The following is a 20,520-nucleotide window of genomic DNA, read 5'->3' as shown; positions in this document are numbered from 1 at the left end:
ATTGCCTGCCATTCAAGAAGATTACCCTTGTATTTTGTGTTGAATACTATGGCTACTCCTTCTTTTCCTTCAATGTTATTGCCTGAATATAACATTTTGTATTTATGGCTCATAAAGATCTCACCAGTTATTGTCTTTTTTGTTTCAGTCACCCCTATTATGTCGATCTGGTACTTATCTAATTCCTCAGCTAGCTCCATTTCTTTGCCATTCAGGCTTCTTATGTTGATAGTACTGATCTTTAACTCTGGCGATGTTGAGTTGGGGTGTGCTTTCAGATTTGTTCCAGTAGCTGACTTTTCGCTGTTCGTCCTGGTTCCCTGGCGAAAACAACGGGGGCCTTGTGTAAATGGGCAACGCTCCAGCCGGCATGAAATTTTGTCATGTTGTACCATCAACTGGTCAGCTAAATCCCAAATTGCAGCCCATCCTCATTCGTTCAGTATCCAGGTAGATTCCCAACAGGGTGAACCACGAGAAGGTGAGGATTGGACATTAGATCAGAAGCCCTGGTCGGTTCTCCACATTCCTTTAAAGGCTATGTGGAGGTCTCCTCTCAGTTATACAGCTTTGACCCTTAAGCACCCCCTGTGAGCAAGGATGTTATAATGGTATTTGTTGTAGTGAGTATCGACTGTAAAAATAAACAAAATTTTCTGTCTCTAACCTTATTCCAAAAGTAAATTTAACTGAACTGTTGATTTTCAATTTTAACTTCCAAGGAAGTTGAAATTGAGAATAAATCACTCTGAATATATGACTATCAAAGAAGTTGTATGTATATCTAGAGTAATTTATTCTCTGTGGTGCTCACTAAATTTTTTGCATACATAAACTTCATATTATGATTATACAAGCATCTCTATGAAGTCCAAAGACTCATTGCAGGAGGCCCATGCCAGCCATTATTTAATACTTATTTTACCTCTTCTTAAACCCAATTCAGTGACAAAGTACTCAAGCACCCCTAGCAACACATTCCACACATTCTCTACACTCCATGTGAAAAAAAAAAAAGTCTACTTACATTTTGTTAACCATACTCATATACAATTCCATGGATAACAACTTTTTTTTTCTTCACTCTTTTTCATGTAATGAAAAATTTCCTCAGTGTTAATCTTATAAACCCATTTTATTACTTATATCTTTCTCTCATATCCCCACTTTTCCAGCTATCAACCAAATGTTATAACCTACTGTCCTTATAGGGAGAATTTCATGTTGGAGGAATACTAGTAGAATTAAATATTATTTTTAATCCATTCCCAGTGCTCTTTTACTCCATTAAACTTCTAACATGAGTTTCTCAGAGCATTTAAGCCTTAACACATGGAAGAATTCTATGGACTTGTCACCATCTTGATCACTCACCTGACAACCAATCCTCTCTAACCCCTCGCAACAAATAAATAATGAGCTACTGCAGATATGATGTTCTGCCTAGCTTTTGAAGGATAATCACTGGTTGTAATCAGTCAAAATTAAACACTTTTACTTATATGCTAGACAGTGGTCAACAAATAAAAACATTTAAGTGCTTCAAATATTTTCACTTTAGATGTTTTTAGAATATTGTGAAAACAACTTCCTTTAAAACTGAAGCATACTCACCATTTCACCCCCAGTGAATAATACGAACAATATGACTGCACTCAGTTAAGGGGATAAAAATCCCTTATTGTTTTTCAGCCAGTAAGCGAAACAAAGATTGAAAACTACAATCTGAACGTTTAATGCCGATGAACTGTCAGCGTATCCAAGCGTAAGTGACTACTTGGTGGTGCCACACCACGGCAACTCGTTACAAAGGTGGAGCAAGCTCCCTCACTGTTCTTGATATTTTCTCATAATGTAAAACACACCGCTCTTAGGAGATGTAGTACTGTTTTACATTATGAGGAGAGGTCACTACCCAGACCGGTTTCAACCTTTTTTGAGGTCTCATCAGTGAGTAGCTAGACATAGAATATCAGAGTTTAAGTGAAAAGAACTTACATACTTTTGCTATACGATTGCCAGAAAGGTGTGTCACTATATTATATTATAACATAGTATAACTAAGATGAAAAGCCAAACGGCTATTTTTTTCTGGTGAGGTTGATCAGTTAAGGGGATAAAAATCCCTTATTGTTTTTCAGCCAGTAAGCGAAACAAAGATCGAAAACTACGATCTGAACGTTTAATGCCGACGAATTGTCAGCGTATCCAAGCGTAAGTGACCACTTGGTAGTGCCACACCACGGCAACTCATTGCAAAGGTGGAGCAAGCTCCCTCACTGTTCTTGATATTTTCTCATAATGTAAAACACACTGCTCTTAGGAGATGTAGTACTGTTTTACATTATGAGGAGGTTTTACATCTAATACTATGTTATAATATAATATAGTGACACACCTTTCTGGCAATCGTATAGCAAAAGTATGTAAGTTCTTTTCACTTAAACTCTGATATTCTAGGTCTAGCTACTCACTGATGAGACCTCAAAAAAGGTTGAAACCGGTCTTGGTAGTGACCTCTCCTCATAATGTAAAACAGTACTACATCTCCTAAGAGCGGTGTGTTTTACATTATGAGAAAATATCAAGAACAGTGAGGGAACTTGCTCCACCTTTGCAACGAGTTGCCGTGGTGTGGCACTACCAAGTGGTCACTTACGCTTGGATACGCTGACAGTTCGTCGGCATTAAATGTTCAGATCGTAGTTTTCGATCTTTGTTTCGCTTACTGGCTGAAAAACAATAAGGGATTTTTATCCCCTTAACTGTTCAACCTCGCCAGAAAAAAATAGCCGTTTGGCTTTTCAATATGACTGCACTATTTAAATTGAGTTCTCTGCTCATGTAAAATTCAATCTGTCTGGGCTTTGTAGAGAATTTTGTAGCTTTTCTTTTAGTGTTGATTGAAACAAAGAAAATGAATATTCTCAAGCCTATTTTAGCACTAACAAAGCAAGTGTTCAAACTGTCCAGACTGAATTACTGTTTCTCTGAAGACAATTAATGATGCAAAAAATACTTGCTACTATTCATATTCCTATACAATTGCATCGTGCTAATTTTTACATTCAATTTCTATTAAAAATTTTAATTCTGATTTTTAAAAAAATGCCACACACTTAGTAGTTGTGATTGCAAATTTACAAAAACTAAAGAATGAAAAAATTCTATACTTTCTTTGTTCCCTCCCTCCTCTTCATTTACTTAAAATAAGAAATAATTAACTAATTAACCAAAAAATAAATAAGAAAACAAAGTGGAGTAGCACTTTTCACCTCATAATTTAGAAGCGAGTTAATTCAATGTAAAAGCTGTAGGAATGAACAGTAATATAAAATTAAGAAAATTAAATAAATAACAATAAAGAATGGATTACATTTGGAATTCAGTCCACTTGTTCTAGTAAAAGGATCAATGATTGCTCTAACTGCATAGAGATACTTGTATAATAATATATCGGATGGCAAGATAATATTCTTTATTTAAGCTAAAATGAACAGAATTGAAACTGAGGTGAAGAACATAACACATAGAAACTCCTGTTAAGATGTCTGTTTTGTTTAATAGGCCAAATTAATATGAGAATAGAAGAGAAGAGATATCAACTTAATTTTTCCAAAGCTTTACCTGACACTCAAACCTTATTACAGTCTATTTAACCACTGTACACTGGTCCTGATATGTTTACATGTCAATAAATACATGAATGCAAAGTATCCAATCAAATGACATTTAGACACTTGAAGGAATATGGATATGAAGTATGAATTATTTGATTTATTTCCTCCATATGGTTGTTTGTGTGGTTACTATGTTATCATTATGTGATCAAATGTGGTGCTTTTCCATTCAGTATAGGAATCTTTTATATCCCAATGATACTAGGAGAAGTAATGTGTACAAACGTATTACATCTAAAATTTAAAATTAAAAGAATGTGTAAAATTAATTTTGAAGTGATTTTTTTTCTTTCTCAGAAAAGTACAACTCACCAAAGTCCATTCTATCCTTTGCATTTCTTTTCAACAATGAAAGTAAAAGATCTGTAAGTTCTGGTGATGTACCATTTGGAATTCTAAAATTGAAAGATAATTTTAATTTAGTATACAGTCTAATATAATGAAAAGAGAAAGACAAGGGGAATCAATCTTAATGGGTTATAACCTGAGTGAGTGAGTGAGAGAGAGAGAGAGAGAGAGAAAGCGTCTGCCATTTTTTTACATATAATTGTTTTTCTGCCATCAAAACCTGTATTCACAACTATATCTATACACCTTCCTATTTAGTCTTCAGAGAGCAATATAGCATTGTTATTGCTACAGAATGAAAACAGCCTTTGACATCCTTATTACCTAAATACCAAAAAACAAAATACCAGTATAGCAAACACAACAATGTATGATTAAAGCCAAGGAGGAATTATCATTTCAAATAAAAACACATCCCATCAATTGCTTCCTATCTTGAAAAAAAAAAAAAAAAAAAAAAATTCACCAACTTTTCTGCTCAAGATGATACAATTCTAATATCAGCCTATCAGCCTAACCTGAATACTGGTTGAATGTTTTGGGTGATGAAACAAAGATCTCCTTTAAAAGTTCTTGTAACTGTGTTGAGGATGATTTTGTTGATCTTAGTTTAGTTCATAACTATCTCCCAGGAAGCCCATTTCAACCACATCTACTTCTATGGATGATTTCCCACTGAACTGGCATCCATCATTCCTCCACTTTCTACTATGCATGTTAAAATGCAAGCAGCAGCTGTTCAATATTCTTTTAAAGTCCAACTTCAAACCTACTGAACCAGCTTCTCCTGCTTCAGGTGGAATGAAATAGAAACAGTTTTCCTAACTAAGTGTTCAGATAACTACACCTCTTAAAAATATATCGATAGGTTACTTCTCTCTTGACTCTTGACCAAATAAATCAACATCAATTCCACATATCTTGAGAGGTGCTGCAACATCTTGTGTGTAACTGATAAGGAAAATAAAAATGGAATTATAATGTGCCTTTAACACCCAATTTGAGCCTAAGATTGGTTCAAGTATGAAAATTACAATATATATTTCTAGATGGTAGTCTTTCGTCATCCAGTTAAAGACGTTAACCCAACCCATTCCAGCATATTAAAGGTCTGAAGTGGCTACTGCCATGTTTTTGTCTCCAGTGAGACTGTTTCAGTCCCCAAACTTTGTTCTCACATGTAGTGCAGGTAATGGTCTTGCTATACATGCTAAACACACTATTATTAATAAATTAGGAAGCCAACACCTCCTCCATTTGAGAATACAGTAAAGAAGTTTCCACAGCTGGCTGATGGTAATGCGTGAACTAGACTTTTTGATCAGTTGGCAAATAATCCTGCTACTGCTTACTCTGTCAGATTGTGCCCGAAGGGAACCCAAGTATAGTAGCATGCTGGGGACACTGTGAAGGCCAAACTTGGAGTCTGGGCACTCCCTGTGTAGGTTATATGCCTTAGTCCCTCAACTCAGTTGCTTGCCTCTACTTTGTAAGTTTCCTGTACCGCTTCACCTATGGAGCATCACTACATATGTAAAAAACACAAATATAAAAAATACAACAAAATATTCCAAAAAATAACAAATACATACCCCCCCCCAAAAAAAAAACCATGAAAATTTCATCCATTATCCAGGACATCAGTATGAATATTAACGATATGCACCAGCATTTACAGGCATCTAAACTTGATCTGTTATTCCTAACCAAACCAACCTCCTCTTCAATGACCATAGTCCATCTCAGCTATCCATCTTGTAGATGGATGTTGGATGGCTTTCTTTTTTTTAAAGTATTCTTCTTCTTTAGTATTCTGCAATTGAGCAGGTTCTTCTTTTAGTAGCAGAAACTTTTCTTCCACTCTCTTCTGTTCTGAGCCTTCTCTTTCATAATAATGTATACTAAATATTAATTATAATAACTTTAATTCTTTCCTATATTTTGGCAGTTACATTAGCATCGTCAGGGACAACAAAACTATAATATGTGCAGCAGACTCTCACAATGGTAAATGCAGCATTTAGGACTCTAGGCTTGAGTCCTAAATGCAGTTGGGGCTGCCTTTAGGACTCAAGCCTAGAGTCCTAAAGGCAGCCCCAGTGGGCTATGTGTGGTCTTGGACAATGGGTGAAGATCTGAGAATGAGTGCTTTCCAAATCTGGAATAGTTTCATTTGGGGTAGAAGGGGTACTTTTTTTTGGTAGAAGAGGTAGAAATTTGGGATAGAAGCTCCTCAGATCTTCAGTCCAACAACCAAGAAGACAATTTGGCCCACTAGGGATGTCATTTAAGACTTTAGGCCAAACTTCTGTTGCCTTCAGCCTCAATGCTAATATTAGTGCCTGCATGCACATATCATTGTTTTGTGATCCTTCATGATGGTAACGTAATGTTGCTGAAATATTGGAAAGCAGTAATTAAAGTTAGAATTAATATTCAGTATGTGTTGTAATTTCTTGAAAAATAATAGCTATGAATAACCAACATATAAGCCTGTCTACAAAACAAAAGAGAAAAAATAAATAATTTATTGCAATTAATGGCATTTCACTAGATTTGAACTAGCATCCTGAGAACAGAAAATTACAGATGTGGTAGACATATAGCATTTAATCCTGATTTACACTCTCGTGTAGACCCACACTTTACCATGTAGGCATTCGAAACTGAAATCCCCTATGGAATAGGTTGGGTACTCCTTATTCCAGGAGTGTTATTATGTCTGTAGAAAAGTGTGTGTAGGTGTTCAAGGGGCCGGTTTGCTGTTCTGAGGGATGAAAAACCCGAGTTTCTAGGTGAAAAAAACCCTCTACCTCCGTATGAGACTGGCTAACTCACCTTTAGTCGAAAGAGACCAGATAAAGGTTCCTCACGTCACTGACAGGAATCGAACCCAGGTCTTTCCGACCAAAGGGCTTCATCAATACTGACTGAGTTACAGAGGCTCAGCATTTAATCAGATAGTTATATAAACACAATCCAAATTGTAAAGAAAAGTGCTTTTGCCCTAACAAAGCACTCCCTAAAACCTAGATAAAAACAAGTTTTAATTCAGAAAAGAGAGGCTAAATGTGGTCATTGAATGGTCTGTCTCCCAGATGTTTGGTAGATTAATGCAACTATATTTTGTTGAGGTTGAGATATGTCTGAGTATTCATAGCTGATGCATATCCTAAAAATAGTCTGTCTTGACTTATAGAAATGTCTATGCAGCACAGTTTTTTTCTCCCATTTAATGCTGTGTAAAGCAATGGCTAAAGCATGGTCAGTCAGGCCTGACTTGCAATATAGATGACTGGGGTGCAATTTTTTATGTTCTTCAAGGCATATGTTAACAGATATCTAATAGCCTGTCCAAAATAGGTTAAGCTGCAGATACGAGAAACTATACACTCCAGGATACACAAGGGGATAAAGATCATCCTTCGGAGAATAGATAAAAGTTGCTGGCCGAACGTGGTTACAGGAGGGATAACTGGAAGGCATAAAGTATTTTATGTTTCATAGGGGATATAGCCATTGGCTAGAATTGTGAAGGTACCTAAGTTCAATATCAAAGGATACGTCATTTGAACAAACAGTCCAGTGCTGTGAGGTAGGTGGAATTAAGAATTAAAAAGAGCAGCAGATTCAGTGAGTCAACAATTCCAGTGCAATGGAATGTTGAGCAGCCACTCTTCATTTATTGTGGGTTTAATAGAATTGGAGGAAATAATGGATGCTAATTCTGACCATCAAACTAGAATTATCTGTGGAACAGCATTGGGCCTGTATTTATGCAGAGAGAGAGCCATCAAATAGCAGAACTGTCCTTCTCTAGACAGCACTGGGAGATTTTTTATAGGGGTTTCACGTGCACTACCCCAAATGTGAGAGTAGTATTCCATGTTTGGGTGGATTTGGGATTTATAGATATAATAGATGGGCAGATGAAATGTAACATGTTAAGTGATAAAGATTACCAAGTTGTTTAGAAGCAGGGGATTCTACAGAAGTGTTTTTGTGCCAGAAAGGCTAGGGGATAAGCATCATTCTAAGTACAGAAATCTAGTCTTGAATTTTATTAAGCTGAGCATTTTCAAATAAAAAGGAAAGTAGTATTAACTATATAAACTATATAAATATGCAGGAACAAGATTCAAAGGAAGACTCTTATTATTTTTAAATAAAATTTACTCAACTGGTATCCCCCCAATAGAATGGAAAAAAGCAATTGTGATTCCTATCTTTAAGAAAGGTAATAGAGATGACCCTAAAAACTATAGAGGTATCAGTATACTAAATTCATGTTACAAAATATACAGCAGAATCTTAAATAACAAACTAATGAAATATTCCGAAAACTTTATTCTAGAGGTACAAAATGGATTTAGAAAAGGACGATCATGTACAGACCCAGCCTTCTGCCTAAAATTAATAATAGAGTAAAGAAGAGAATATAATTTAGAAACACATATTGCATTTATTGACTTTGAAAAAGCATTTGACAAAGTTAAAAGAAACATATTATTTAACATATTAAAAGAAAGACAAATACCAAATAATATCCTAAAAGCTGTCACAAGTATATATGAAAAGCTATCATATACAAGAGAGATAAACCAAGGGGTCCGACAGGGATGTCCCCTCTGAGCAACTCTTTTTAATATCTACTTAAATGAAATAATAATAAAATGGAGTAAAAATTTACATCAAGGAATTAAACTTTCACCTACAGTTAACTTAAACACTCTCCTCTTTGCAGACGACCAAATAATAATTACAAATTCTGAAGATAACTTACAGAAAGCTATTTTAAATCTAAATGAGATATCCAAAGATTATGGTATGATAATATCAACGGAAAAATCAAAAACTATGGCCTTTAAAGGACAAGATCCAGCAAGAACTAAAATAGTATTAGATAACAAGATCTTAGAACAGGTGAATTCATTTTACTACCTAGGATGTATGATCACTTATGAAAATGAAAAAGATATAAACATAAAAATTGCAAAATATTTAAAAATAACAGGAGTAATTAACTCTATATTTAAACCAAACCTAGTTCAAAAACAAACCAGGCTAAAAGTATACAATACATTAGCCCTACCGGTCTTAATGTATGGAAGCGAAATCTGGACAATAAAACAAAAAGACAAACAAAGATTAACAACAGCAGAAATGAAGTTTATGAGAAAAACTGCAAAGTATACCCTATTTGATCACAAAAGAAATGAAGATATTATGAAAGAATTAAACCAAGAACCAGTAATTGAAAAAAATTAAAAAATATAAACATAGATGGATGGAACACGTTCAAAGAATGAAAACAGAAAGATTACCAAAACAAGCCTTAAAGTACAAGCCATTAGGAAAAAGAAAACCAGGACGTCCTCTTAAACGATTCAACGATGACTTCTAAGGCCAGAACAGGCCATACTAGGCCTAAATCCTTGATACGTATGATGATGATGATGATGATGATTAAAGTCTTTTTTTGTGGGGAAAAAATAAAATTAAAAAAAGAGAGAAAATTGTGTTTTGGAAGCAGTGAAGGCAACTAGGTTGTCATCATCCCATGAAGAATGGTATGAGGTCAGAGTTTAGGGCACTGAATGTACATGATCTTGAAGCTTGAGATGTTGAGCCTACCAAGCTTGTTTGCATGAGTTAAAATGAATGGAAAGTACTATAATCAGCCAAACTATGGACAGATTTTCAGGTCATTTTTGTATATGAATGAAATAACAGAGCCCTGAAGAACATCTGCATTAATAAGAAAAACCGAGAGAGAGAGAGAGAGAGAGAATCTTCTACCAGTATACGAAGAGAACACTTCCATGGCACATGTCCAGAAGTGGTAAGCAAGATCTGCTGTGGATCTTGTGATCTGTGAAATGTATATTAATCATAACTGATTAGTTAAAAGTTCTCCAGGTGTGGAAAATGTTAACTATTGGTGATTTCCATAACTCTGACATCACTGAGGTAAGAGCAACAGGATGACAGTTTAATAGTATATAAAAAAAATTTTTTTAAAAATCAGCTAACACCTTTTTTTTTTTTTTGTTCTCGTATAGGGAGTAGGCAAGGCCGTTTTTAAGCTATCTAACTTTTGGAGACTGAGTGGGCAGTTCAATCTCCACTGGTAGCCAATCAGAGATAGCTGGCCCAAGGCTATCACTAATTAATCGGCACGCAGTGAAGAAGGCGGCTAGTAAGTGCCACCACCTGGTGGTCCCTAACCCTAACACAATATATTTAATGTCTGAAAATAGTGTGGGTTTGATGGCCAATTTTCTTGAGTTTATGGGATGAAAAACCCGAGTTTCCAGGAGGGAAAACCCACTAGCCCGTGCCAGAGATCGACTAACTCTGGAACCGATCAAGAAAAGGATTACAAAAAGTTCCTCTAGTTGGCAACTAGATTTGACCGCCTTTCATTGTGCGGTCAAGCGCTGTAGAGTGCAAATGTCACTTCTACTGAGCTATACAGGCTTTCAATAATAGTATATATCTATCTCTTTTTTATTTTTGCTTTTTTTTTTTTTTTTTTTAGAATTACTACATATGGGACTGGTTTCCACACCGTGAGGTCAATGCCAGCTAAGTAAAACACAGCATAGAGATGACAAAGGATGGGTGTTACTCCAGTGTTACATCTCTTAGGCACAAATGGTGGAAATACTATCAAAAGCAGAATCATTTTTGAATTTGGTATCTTTTGGTATCTAAGTTTATCAATTTTCTTCTGGTGTCGTTCTGACAGAATGCTACAGAAGCCATGTCGCATAATGTTCCAGGTAAAAACAGTGATTTATATTGGTCATCTATGCAGAAGTCAGATAAGAAAAATGATGCCATACAGATTTATTTTTAGGTGATGTGGCAATACTGCCATTTGGGTGAGAGTGACATGGAGGAACAAAGATTGAAAGAAATTGCATCCAAGCATTTCTGCAGATTACCAGAAGGCACAGCTTCCAATTTTCTGCATACAGGAATTTATAAGTAGACAAACTTAGTCCTATGAATGATTGTGGATAGACAAAAAAAATCCATCCTTTATGAAAGAGGATGAAGATTTTGTCTAAGCCACTTACAATATGCTTTAAAAAAAAAAAAAAAAAGTCCAGGCACATACCTTTATATTTTCATTGATAACTTTCATGGCTTATAATTTAGAAAATGATAGTAATGGATATGTTTTGTCTTTTCTTTTAACAAGGTTCTCCATTACTAAATACTTGAAGAAAACTGTCAAAAAATCCTTCTGCAAAGAAAGACTTTCAGACTGTATTCTTCATTAAATGCTTTAAGCATTTTTTTCTTAGTCTGCATATAAATTGATCAATTAATTAGATTTAGCATACAGAAACAGTTAAAATGACATGGATATTTGTGAAAGTTCCTGTTTATGGAGGCATCTTAGCACACTTGCAGTTACAGATTTCTACAGTGAGATTTACATTAAAAAATTATGATATATAAATACACCCATTGCCTCAGAAATTATAATAAACTCAGGAACTAGAATAAAACCAGTATCTTAGTAGCAAAATGAATTACACAGCAGATAATGTACACAACTCACCTCTCCATACTGAATATGCACAAAAAAGCATTTAATAAGAGACTAATCAAAAATACAGGATATATAAATTAAAGATGCCAAGAAATTATATTCTTGGTTTAATCCTTTATCCAAGTAGAAAGCAAACAAAGTCTGTGCGTGAAGCATCTTCAAGACTAGGCTACTTGTATATAGAGACTAATGACTTCACATCAATTGCCTTAGTATCCCATGATGCAAAGCACAGATCCCTTCAGGTGTGTATAATGCTAAGCATTATGGGAAGGGCCAACCCAGACCAGATTCGACCTTTATTGAGGTCTCATCAGTGGGAGCCAGACCCAGAAGGGTTACCTAGGTTGAAGTAATACAGAAATCATATGCGACTTCTGATGATACACCTTTTCACTACTTTTATATAGGAGATATATGATTTCTGCATTTAACCTTGGTATTCCTTCTATGTCTGTCTCTCTTTGATGAGACCTTATTAAAAAGTTAGAACCTGTGTCACATGATCAAGCATTTAGTATGCTGTGTATATACATAGCTAACTGTAGCAAACACCATTATAACAAATTCATTCACTAAAATGAGCTATTGAAAAGTCTTGACCAAAGCTCTATAGACAGAATGGATTCTATTCATGCAGTTATGTATTCTATAGTGAGAAAGGAAAGGTGATTGAGCACGTATATGTGTGGGGATGGGGAGAGAGAGAGAGAGAGAAAAAAGCAGAACTATATATACAGGGTGTTCGGGATAAATTTGACATATTTATAATTAATTATATTTTTCCGTAAGTTACATGTATTAACACACACTTCTCTTCATTTAAAAGTTTGGACCCTTCTTCATTCATATACAAGATGTCAGAAAGGATGGATAGCTGGAACCCACCTGAATCATGGAAGAGAATAACTTGTATCATGATGATTCGTGCCAGCCATCAAAATAAGGATATTACGACTGCTGCCCAATGCTCCCTGAATACAGTAAAAACAATCAGGCATGAACTAGAGACTTGCAATGGTGACTACGAGGATGTAGCAAGAAGAAAGATCCCTAGCAGACGATCTGATTGCGTTCGTACAGCAGAATTCCTCGCAAATCTGCAGGAACAGGTGTTGAAGAACCCTGGCATTGGAATTCGGGCTTTGTTCGTGGAGTTGCTAACTGTAGTCAAGCCCTGGATAACAAGGGTAGCCAATGGTAGGCCGTATGTATGGCAGCAGGATTCGGCCCCTTGCCACACCTCTGGGAAAAGTCAAAAATGGTTGTCTGAAAATTTCTACGACTTCACCAGTCCAAATGTTTGGCCTCCAAACTCCCCAGACCTTAACCCCATGGATTATTTTGTATGGGGCGCAGTTGAAAAAGACACCAATCGCACTTCCAGTAATACAAAAGCCCAGTTAATGGATAAAATTAAAACAGTTTTTGCGGCACTTCCCAGGGAGACTGTAGCATCAGCTTGTTCGAGGTTCCGAAGCAGAATTGAAGCTGTGATCGATGCTAATGGTGGTTATTTTGAGTAAATCTTGTTGATAGTATTGTAATTAACTCTGCCTGTAATGTTTTTTTGTCAATTCATTAAATTTAATAGATACAAAGAAGATTTTCTTTTTCCTTACGAAACTGTCAAATTTATCCCGAACACCCTGTATATATATATATATATATATAAAGGTTGGTTAGAGTTCATTCGGTTTCAATGGATAAGTTTTCGTCAAGTGTCAACCACCACTCATTGACCTGAATTCGGCCGCTTTTTTTAGTAGATAGTGGAAACTACAGTTTGAGAGGAAAGAGTCACCCCTCACCTTCGAGTTGCTCTAATAGCACTGGGGGGGAGTAAGAAGTAAGAGAGAGTAGAGGGAAAGAAGAGTAGAAGACCAGTCTCCAGATATGATATACCAAGTGTATACTGTATGAAGTAAGATCAGGTCTAGCTTGGGTATCTTGGGTCTGCCATGCCTGTACTCACCAATGTGAGCCCCTGAGAAAATGATAGTAAGAATCTAGAGCAGGCAGAAAACTTCACCTACCTTGGAGGAGTTATTAAGTACAATGGTGAAATTATAAAAGATATAAATAGACAAATCAGTCAAGCATCCCAAACTTCTGGACGACTTAATAAAATATGGAAGTCAAGAGACATCAAACAAGTAACAAAAGTAAGAATCTATGAAACAATGGTCCTCCCAATATTCTTCTATGGAAGTGAAAGCTGGAATCTCAAAAAGGCTGAAGAGAAAAATTATTAGTTACTGAAATGGGTTGGCTAAGAAGATTACTTGGAGTATCTCTGCTGGATCGACTAAGAAATGAAGACATAAGGAAACGACTAAAACAAAAAATAACAATAATAGACAAAATCCAAGATAGAAGACTGCGATGGTTTGGCCATGTGACCAGAATGGGAACAGAAAGACTACCATCTAAAGCCCTGAATACAACGATAGAAGGTAAAAGATCCAAAGGACGGCGCAGAATTAGATGGATAGACAAAATAAAAGAGGACCTGAAAACCAAATCACAACAAGCAACACCAAACTGGACAGAATTGTTCGGACTCTCCCGGGACAGACAGAAGTGGAAAAGAGTTCATTCGGCCTCATCATCATCCACATAGATGATGGAAGAGAGAAGAAGAAGATATATATATATATATATATATATATATATATATAAAATAAATAAATAAATTACAATACAAAATAATTCCATGTATTAGTATATTATGTAAGTTTCAATTTCAGTTGGAATATTAAGTAATAAGAAAAATTTGAAACTGAAATCATAATTAAATTCTTTAACTTACCGAGGAACTAAATTGGCATTAGTCTCATAAAAATGCTTCAGAGCTTGAGGAGTTTGTGCCTAAAAAAATTAACCCAATATTCTCAATCAAGGGCAGTTAAATGAATGCAAATTAAATCTTATGTATTGCTAAGACGATTTTGAAAGCCTATATCTACTATCACTAACAACACAGAAATCAAAATTTTGATTGCTATATATAAAAATTTTTCAACAGATGCTGAGAGAAATAATTTTGAGCTACAAGAATTTACTTATGATCGCTATCATTTTCAAGACTAAATGTGTATATTAAAATTGCTAGTGTTTTTACATCTAGCATATGTTTTAGATGCTGTTAACACTCACATCAGGCTGTGTCTCAAGCATTTTGTGCATCAGGCAAGAACTCACTTGATCACATATTATTATTATTCCTGATACCTCCAAGGAGTCCGAAGACTCATCGCGGGAGGACACCTACAACTGTTTCAACCACTACACCGAACCTCTACTACGAATCATCTCCATCAACGCCATCAACCGCCCACCTCCACCACCACAACTAGTATTTTTTGTCTGTAAATTGCGTGTGTTCTGAAGGGCCGATTTGTCTGTATGCGGGATGAAAAATCCAAGTTTCCGGGAGAAAAAACCCTGCTACCTCCGTATGAGATCGGCTAACTCACCTTTGATTGAAATTATGTTCCATTTGCATTTGGGAGGGCACATTTTTTACAAAGTTTTAAATACATGTGGCATGCCAGTTTAAATTTATTTGCACAAGTTTATTTGTAAAATTAATATTAGTGAACTCAATGATATCAAAAATATTAAACTATAATTGTATTTGATTTCAAATTAAATACATATACATACAGCAAAGGTTGGTCGATTGGTAGAGCCTCTGTTACTAATGGCTCACGAAAAAAGTTAAGCAAGTTTGAGCGTGGTTAGTAGTTGGAAGGGATCAATTGTTCGATACTGTTGGAGCACTCTCCCTTGATGAGTCTTTGGACTCCCTGGAGGTGTCACATAATAATAATAATATATATGCTTTTGAAAATCTGCTTTACATAATTTGGTTGTTGGCAGGTTTGGCACCTAATGCCTGAATTATGAACAGGCATGATCACATTTTCTGGAACTGAAAAGTTGAAATAATGTTTTTAAGACATTGCATTTAGATGACTAAATACAGATTTATTACTAATGTGAGACTTAATTTAGCACAGAAATTTTGATCCTAGTGTCTACATCATCTTCAGCATGACTTTCAAATTAGATGAGGAGGAGGAAAACTGGAATACTCAACAATGACAACACATAGGTTACACATATGGTACACAATACTGAGGAGGATGCACTAAATACATTAAAATCCTAACTATACAAATTTAAACAAGAGAAAAAGAAATAATTTAAAAAACTATTGAATATGGGATGTGTGGAGAAGAATTACTACAATAATAAGGATAATTTCAGACCATCATTTATATTCAGATTCTGATGGTGAAGCAAGATTTTACAGCTCTCTTTGTATAAAAGTTCCATGATGGTCTGAAATTATGGGAAATAATTATTCTCTGCATTTCTGTAGTCAATAGTCAATTTTATTTGTACATATATTATGCCACTCTACATCAAGTATGTGTAACTCATGCATTTCCATTGCTGAGTCTTCCAGTTTTCTTCTCTACTTGTTTAATTCAAAGATCATACTGAAGATGCTTCAGACGATAGGACAAAAATTCCATGCTAAATAAAATCTCATGTAAACAATTCCACAGTATGTAATAATTTATTTCATTATTGTATTTCAGATACTGTATTGAGAGCTAGAATGAAACTTCTATTTTGTTTGCATCTATACAGTAGACCATTTGTCCCTGCTCAGTGTGAACATGTTAAAAATGGTCAGTTTTACTGTTACTCAGACAAAAGAATATAGTTTTATTCTCATGATGTACCTATACTTCAACATGAAACACTAGTTATACTAATAGGTCAAGGTACCAGACTGATTATATCTTGGCATTGCAACAGTGGAAGACAAACATCTCTGATGTGTACACTTGGCCAGAAGCAGACTGTGGCACAGACAATCAACTAGCAAGAGCTGAAGTAAGACTACAACAGTGAAATCTCCCAAGAAACTCCTATCCTTTACTTTGACATTGGCCTAGTAATTACCAAAAGGATCACAGAAGAAACATCAAAAAGACTGGAAGCTCTTCTGGGGGACTGATTAGCAGAACACCTGAAATGCTCTGAAAGAGAATCAACACCATAATACAAGATACAGCCAATAAACCTTCAGGACAAATCAGAAAACTAAGAGACCCATGGATGTCAGGGTCAACATGGAAGCTGATCAAGAAGAAGGGGATGGAAAACAGAGACCAGGAACTAAAAAATATAAGGGACTGCATAGAAGAGTTTCAAGATTTAGCCAAGGAAGACAAGAACATTTTTATACTAAGAAATATAAAAAGTTACAGTAAATGAGACACAATTACAAAATGATGTTCAAGCTAGTTTGAGAGGATTACCCCAACACTAATGGAAGAATAGAAGATAAAAATTAAATTAAATTAAGATAGTATTGTGAGGACCTATACAGCAGGGAGGGAGAACAAGATGGGGTGAAAAAAAATTGGAAGAACTAACCCCCCCCCACACCACCTACTCAGGGGAATCTTGAGTTATAACCAAGATCCTTGTCACTTAGGAATGAAGTTAAAAGAACAGTTTTGGAGCATAATAAGAAAAAGATCCCAAGTATAGATGAAATTCAGGCAGAGTTAATTAAGTCTACAAGAGAATGGAGGGATATAAATTCCAAGAAGTATTCGTTTAATCTTTCATGCAAGTAAAATTCTACTAAAGATTACTCTAAATAAGATTAAGAACAAAGTTGATGATGAGATGCCTCAGGAACAGAAAAGGAAAGGGTTAGTATCAGACATCAGATCCAATGCCTTAGACAGATCATTAAGAAGTATAGAGCTTAGACTTCATAATATTGAAAGTTTATTTTTCACTTGGTTAGACTATAATAAATTTAGTTTATTATAGCAAAGGTGGACCAAGCTAAGTTTGGTTGACTTAGCTTGGTCCACCTTTGCTACGAGTTGCCCGATGTTGTACTACCTTACTCCAGTCCTGAAGATATTTTCAGGCACAAACTTCGTTTGCTCACACTTGGATAAAGGATTAAACTAAATTTATTATAGTCCAACCAAGTGAAAAATAAACTTTCAACATCTTTCTCTAAATCCAGAGTAATTTAATAAAAAGGTGGCACACCTTTTGGCAACTCCTATAGGTAAAGATGACCTCGCCATTGCTTCTGCCTGGTATCTTCTGGGTCTGGCTCCCACTGAAGAGACCTCGATAAAGATCTAAACTAGTCTGGGTAGTGGCCCTTCCCTTAATGCATAACATTATACATATCTACAAGGAGGTGTGTTTTGCATTATGGGAGATACTGAGATAGGAGTGATGTTAGCTTGGTCCACCTTTGCTACGAGTTTCCCAGTGTTGTACTACCTTACCCCAGTCCTGAAGATATTTTCAGGCGCAAACTTTGTTTGCTCACACTTGGATAAAGGATTAAACTAAATTTATTATAGACTTCATAATATGTTTCAGAGACTACAGAGCATTTGAGTGTGTTCAACATGCAAAACTGGGGGAGGTAATGCAATTAATGGGTTTCCCTCAACACAATATTAGGTTGACAGTTAACTTGTATAGTGGGCAAGAAACCTCAATAAGAACATTGTTATAAATTAACGATGCCAAGAAATTGTATTCTTGGTTTAATCTTTTATCCAAGTGTAAGCAAACAAAGTTTGCATGTGAAGTAACTTCATGCCTGGGCAACTTGTATATAAAGGCTTATGACTTTACATCACTTGCCTTAGCATCCCATAATGCAAAGCACGTATACTTATGGACATGCATAATGCTATGCATTATGGGAAGGGTCACTACCCATTTTAATTTATAGTATAACCAAGTGGAAAAACTTTCAACAAAAAAACCCTGATGAACTGCTTATTGAATATCTCAACTATGTCCTCTGCAGCAGTTACCAATTTATCACGACTTTCATCCATTATCATAATTTTGCCATAATCATTCTTCTTTTTACTTGCCACTTATCAAAAAAAAAAAACCTCTCTACTGTTTTTTTTGGTCTGATTTGCTGCATTCTGCTCATACTACTGTACTTTTGCTGTCCTTACCAAAGAGTCACACCCTCCTGGCTGCTCTTTATACTCTTCATATAACTGAATATTACTATAATTCATCTTGTGCTGTTTACAAAGAGCCTTCTTCCAGATTTCATGCTTGATCCCATCATTCATCTATTTGACTGCTATGTTATTCAACCTTCAGAATACATTCACACATTGATGCTGTTAAATATCGCTTTGTCAGTTCTCAAGCAACATTTACATCTTTCTTGATTAACTTTTCATTTCATCCAAGCTGTCTCCTATGTGTTTCATAATCATCAGCCTTGTAATTCCACATATACCTTTCCTCACAGAAGTCTAAAAACCTTGCTGGTCACAACCCAGGTGATTACTTCATGATCACTCTCACCAACTGGAGGGAAATCCAAAATCACACACACAATCACATCTTCTGATGAAATGATCAAATCTAAAAAACTATTGATCCTCTCATGTAATCCTTTATATACTGCTTAAGATAGTTATATCTCAAGAAATTAATTTTCCTTATTCCCAAATGCTCCCTCTCTCTCTCTTCATTCCAATCTATACTGCCATAATTGAATCACCCTCCAATCTTGTTCACTAACCCTTATATATTCCTTCATCACCAACTTCCACTTAAATATCTCTTCCTGTGAATCTCCACCTTGTATCACACTGCCTCAAAACCATAGCCACCATTTCCCTTTTTCCTGCTGGACATAATTCGCTTTCGATCATCAGTAACACTCCCCCTCCCTATTTGTTCTTTCTATCCTAGCAAAAAAAAATACCTAATTCTTTTCTATTTCTATCAGGATATTATCCTCATTCAACCATATTTAACTTATTCTTACAATTTTTGAGTGAATACATGCAAATCAGTGAAACAATTGCTCTTATTTCTGATGCTTCTGGCATTTGCAAATAAACACAGCAGTTCACTTTTAGGTCTATAACCAGTCTTACCCAAGCTGCCTTCTGGTTGTGATTTCCACTGCACATTTGCCCTTGCCTAATTACCTTAATCACCACTTACCCTATAATATTTCCTCAATGTCAACTGTTCCCCTTACATCTTGATCCATTCCATTCCAGTGCTAATCATCCCATCTCTCTCTCTCACACACACTGCAACTACTTTCAAAATGCATTTTCCATATGCTGTGTTTCTCTATCCACCAAGACTCCCCCCATTTCTCTGTTCCTCTTGCATTCCCATTTCCTCTTCATCTTTCACATTACTACTGTTTCCATTAACAAACGCTTCATTCTTATCTGTTGCACTCTCCCTATCTTTCATTTCACCTCTTACTTCCTCTGATCTCTTGCTGCACTTCCTTCTAGCAACAGTTTCTCTAGTTTACTGAATCCAAAGTCATTCAAAGTAACTCATCACTGTCATACCTCGGCAACATGCTGACAACCTTTCCTACTATACTGTTATCTTTCACTCACCTCAATCCTTACATTCTCCTTATGTCTAACTAAATCATTTGTTCTCACAACCACCATTAACTCTCTTGCTCATTCTCCCTCCTGGAAAGCAGACCTTATGAACGTTATCAACACTTCTAATAATGGAATTTCCATACAATGATGAATGACTTCTCAAGTCATTCATCACCTCTTTTTCTTTTTCATTCTATCGTTTTCCATTGTCATACCATTTATTTCCACTAAACATCTAATATTGCTTCGCATATTCCTCATTTCGTTTTTCTTTTTTTATTATTACGAGCAGCTCCAAGGAGTCCTTAGACTCATTGAAGGAGGACCAACATCATGTCAACAACAACTATTCAACATTCACACAGTATCTATCATACTTCTCCTTGAACTCATTTACAGTCATGGCACCCACAACAGATTCTGGCAGCTTATTCCAATCATTTACTACTCTCCG

At 35.6% G+C, this 20,520-nt stretch overlaps 1 protein-coding gene across 1 annotated transcript in view; it reads right to left on the bottom strand.

Annotated features, from left to right (window-relative positions):
* Positions 1-20,520, bottom strand: part of LOC150095623 (serine/threonine-protein kinase unc-51-like) — a 393,781-nt gene that overhangs the window by 215,960 nt on the left and 157,301 nt on the right. Inside the window, exons 9-10 of the mRNA XM_090409927.1 lie at positions 14,408-14,466; positions 3,993-4,075 (exon numbers count right to left, since the gene is read on the bottom strand). Of these exons, the coding sequence (XP_090266053.1) occupies positions 3,993-4,075; positions 14,408-14,466 (142 nt within the window). The remainder of the gene's footprint in view (positions 1-3,992; positions 4,076-14,407; positions 14,467-20,520) is intronic.

The sequence above is a fragment of the Typopeltis vanoorti genome, chromosome 20 (assembly GCF_054136105.1).
Source record: "Typopeltis vanoorti isolate ZY-2024b chromosome 20, IOZ_Tvanoo_1.0, whole genome shotgun sequence".
Lineage (NCBI taxonomy): Eukaryota > Metazoa > Arthropoda > Arachnida > Uropygi > Thelyphonidae > Typopeltis > Typopeltis vanoorti.
Note: the sequence above shows the minus strand (reverse complement) of the source record. Positions and strands in the feature narration are given on the sequence as shown.